Source organism: Humulus lupulus, chromosome 6, assembly GCF_963169125.1.
Source record: "Humulus lupulus chromosome 6, drHumLupu1.1, whole genome shotgun sequence".
Lineage (NCBI taxonomy): Eukaryota > Viridiplantae > Streptophyta > Magnoliopsida > Rosales > Cannabaceae > Humulus > Humulus lupulus.
In genome coordinates this window covers 212,961,383-212,965,313 of record NC_084798.1, presented here as the reverse complement: position 1 = coordinate 212,965,313, position 3,931 = coordinate 212,961,383, and the positions used below count along the sequence as shown (strand labels likewise).

At 45.2% G+C, this 3,931-nt stretch overlaps 1 protein-coding gene across 1 annotated transcript; it reads right to left on the bottom strand.

Annotated features, from left to right (window-relative positions):
- Positions 1 to 2,247: 2,247 nt before the first annotated feature.
- Positions 2,248 to 3,931, bottom strand: LOC133784463 (uncharacterized). Its single transcript, XM_062223801.1, has 2 exons — positions 3,687 to 3,931; positions 2,248 to 3,611 (listed from the first exon to the last, which is right to left on the bottom strand). Exons 1-2 carry the CDS (start codon positions 3,861 to 3,863, stop codon positions 3,027 to 3,029), a joined length of 762 nt encoding a protein of 253 aa, XP_062079785.1. The 5' UTR covers positions 3,864 to 3,931; the 3' UTR covers positions 2,248 to 3,026.

Sequence of the window (3,931 nt, the reverse complement as noted above, 5' to 3'; positions counted from 1 at the left end):
GTCTACTATATCAGTAAAAGATTACTGGGGGCAGAGTCAAGGTATCCACTGATGGAGAAGCTCGCCCTCAGTCTGATCCACTCATCTCGAAAGCTCCGCCCTTACTTTCAGGCACATCCTATCCATGTACTGACAGATCAACCACTAAGGCAAGTCTTGTCGAAACCAGAGGCGTCTGGTCGACTCCTTAAGTGGGCTGTTGAGCTCGGACAATTCGAGATCACCTACCATCCGAGAACAACCATTAAGGCACAAGCGTTGGCAGATTTTATAGTAGAATGCACCGGTACAGCCGACGACGAAGTAACAACCACGGCCCACGAGCTATGGAAACTTTACGTCGACGGGTCGTCAAATGAAAATGGAGCGGGGGCAGGAGTTATTCTGATCACCCCTGCAGGGAGCAAATTTCACTCTGCATTAAGATTCGGCTTTAAAGCATCTAATAATGAAGCTGAGTACGAGGCTTTACTGGCGGGACTACGAATAGCAAAGGAACTCAAGGCCAGAGCTATACATTGCTACAGCGACTCCCAGCTCGTAGTTAATCAAATCTTGGGAGAATATCAGGCTCGTGGCACAAAAATGGCAGCTTATCTGGAGAAGGCAAAGTACGCATTGGAGTTTTTTGAGTTTTATGCAATCGAACAAGTTCCTCGAGAACAAAACTCAAATGCAGATGCCTTAGCTCGGCTCGCCACTTCCACTGAAAATGAGGAGCTGAATGTTGTACCCATAGAACATCTGTCAGCGCCCAGCATTACTGAGTCAGACAAGGAAGATGTGTGCATGATCGAGACAGAACCGACCTGGATGAGCCTGATCGTTGAATACCTCGAAAATGGAATTCTTCCCAAAGATCGAAGTCAGGCTCGGAAACTAATGTATCAACTTCCTCGTTACACCATCCTGGATGGAAGGCTATACAGAAGAGGGTATTCCATGCCATTGCTCAGATGCGTGACTCCCCCCGAGGCAAAGAAGATTATTAGAGAAGTTCATGAAGGGTTTTGCGGAGATCATACTGGGGGGCACAACCTATCCAAGAAAATTATACGCCAAGGATATTTCTGGCCAACCATTAAGACAGATTCTTTTGAGTTCGTGAAAAAATGCGACAAGTGCCAGAGATTCGCCACGATACCCCGAGCTCCACCTTCCGAACTAACCATGTTGACGTCCCCATGGCCTTTTGCGGTATGGGGCATCGACCTCATAGGCTCACTCCCAACTGGCAAAGGAGGAGTAAAGTATGCTGTGGTCGCGGTTGATTACTTCACAAAATGGACGGAGGCTGAACCATTGGCGACCATAACTTCGAAGAAGATCCTGGATTTCGTGGTAAAGAACATCGTATGCCGATATGGAGTGCCAAGAAAGATTGTGTCTGACAACGGAACCCAGTTTGATTGCGACTTATTTTCCAACTTTTGTAACAAGAACGGTATAATAAAGAGCTTTTCGTCAGTGGCTCACCCTCAGGCGAACGGTCAGGTCGAAGCCGTTAATAAAACTCTCAAGAGTTCCTTGAAGAAAAAGTTGGAAGAAGCAAAGGGACGATGGCCTGAGGAATTACCCCAAGTCCTTTGGGGATATAGAACTACAGCTCGGACATCAACTGGGAATACCCCGTTTTCTCTAGCATACGGCTGCGAGGCAATGTTGCCCATTGAGGTCGAAATTCCGACAATTCGAACTCAGATTTACGACCAAAGTTCCAATCATACTCAGCTCGAAGAAACCCTAGACTTGATCGAAGAAAAAAGGGAGGAGGCTCAGCTGAGAAATGCTGCTTACCAGCAACGAACAACAAGATATTTCAATAAAAGGGTCCGAAGTCGAAAGTTCGGAGTAGGAGACCTGATTTTGAGACGAGTATTCTTAGCAACCCGAGATCCAGCAGCAGGAGTACTCGGGCCAAACTGGGAAGGACCATACCAGATAGAATCAGTCATCCGCCCTGGCGTATACAAACTTGCGAGATTAGATGGGAACCTCATACCACGAGCATGGAATGGCGAACACCTTAGACCATATTATCAATAGTGTAGGAAGTGTCGCCCGTAACCATGATTTTCTGTACTTAGTTTGTTTTTGAATTTCAAATAAAGGGTCTACTTTGTTTCACATGTAACTTATTTTTATTTTTGCAATCTCTCTTAATTTAATAACCTATGGTCACACTCATAGGATATTAAGGGGGCAACATTAGTATACATACCTCTAGCTTTAAAAAGAAAAAAAAAATATACAATACAAAAAGTATTTGGATACAACCAAATACGCGAGCTAAGATAGTTCGGACTTAACCGAATTATAAAAAACAAAAAAGTATTTGGATATAACCAAATACGCGAGTTCAGATAGTTCGGACTTAACCGAGCGAGCTTAGATAGTTCGGACTTAACCGAATTATAAAAAACATTAAGTATTTGGAAATAACCAAGTATGCGGGCTTAGATAGTTCGGACATTACCGAGCTACCAAAAACCAAAAACGTTTGGAATTAACCAGATGTGCAAGCATAACAGGTTTGGAACAAACCAGCCAAATTATCGATCAATGATGAATGGGAGCCTAAACCCGTCACAAAATATGTCGAGATCGAGGCTGGAACATCTTAAAATAGTTTCGAACTCATAACCTCGGAGCTAAGATACTAAGGATGAGGGAAAGTGACTAAAAAGATTAACCAAATCATTCATATTACATGCCATATAAGTACTTTTCAGTTCATGGTTACAGTAATGTCCGACCTTGATAAATAACGAGGTTGGAAACGGATAAATCGAATAAACTATGCATGAATGCATCGAATTTCGAGCCTAAATCCAAACTATGTTTGTATGCATAAATAAACATAACCGGTCCATCAATTATAAAAATATGCAAAATATTTCGAACCAAGAAATGTAAGTATATAAAAGAATAATAAAGGGAATTGTATCAGCCCCGTGGGCACAAGTTGAAATAATTACAGAAATAATGGGACGCAGCCCCGAAAACTGATCTCCCCGAGGTCAGATTCAAAGAAGAGGAGTCTCCTTGGCCTTCTCAGCATCAGTGGCACCGGACCCCTCAGGACGAATAGCATGACTATCCTCCTGAGCTCCCTCCGAAACAGTACTCGGAGTAGCTTTATCCTTCTCGAGCTGGTCAGCCTCTTCCTTCTCGAGCCGGGCATTCCATCGTTCGAGGAAGGACGCCTCGAGGGGACCCAAAAAACTGGTGTCCAGTTCTTCGTTATAGGCCCACATCCGGTACATGGCTGAATCGACCGCCGTTTCCTTCTTTTCTTTGAACTCAGCAGTAAGGCGGGTTTTGATATCCTCCATGAGGTCGAGGGTGACGGCCTTGTCTTCCTCGAGCTTCTTGTTGGTCTCCCGAAGCTGGATGTTGTCTTTCTTCTGCTCCTCGAGTTCGTTTTTCAGCTTTCCGAGCTCCTTGGCCATTTCCTCACGCTCCTTAACCACTGCCTCGAGCTTAGTATTCACTGCCTTCAGGTCGTCATTCGCTTTAAGGTGGAGGTCCCTCTCCTCTTGGGCGAGGGTCCTGCTCGTATGGACCTCGTTGTTCAGCTCGTAATTAAGCTGGGCAGTGAAAGCAAGAGCCTGAAAAAAGGAAGAAACCATCATTAGCCTCGAGACAGCATGAATGTAAGCAAAGGGAATATATAGGATACTTACCGCGGCAGTGTGCTCGATACTCTTCTCGTACAGGACAGTGCGGTCCCGAGTGCCAGTTAGACACTGCCACTGAGGAGCCTCAAAATTGCCGTAGCTCTGGCCAATCCGGGACATTACATCCGAGATCAGCGTAGACCCGTGAGGACCGGCAGCATTATCCACCACATACGAATCCATATGGGTGGAAATAGTTAGCTTCTGGGCTCGGGAAGCAGAAGGTCTTTTGGCGAGCTGGGTAGAAGGCA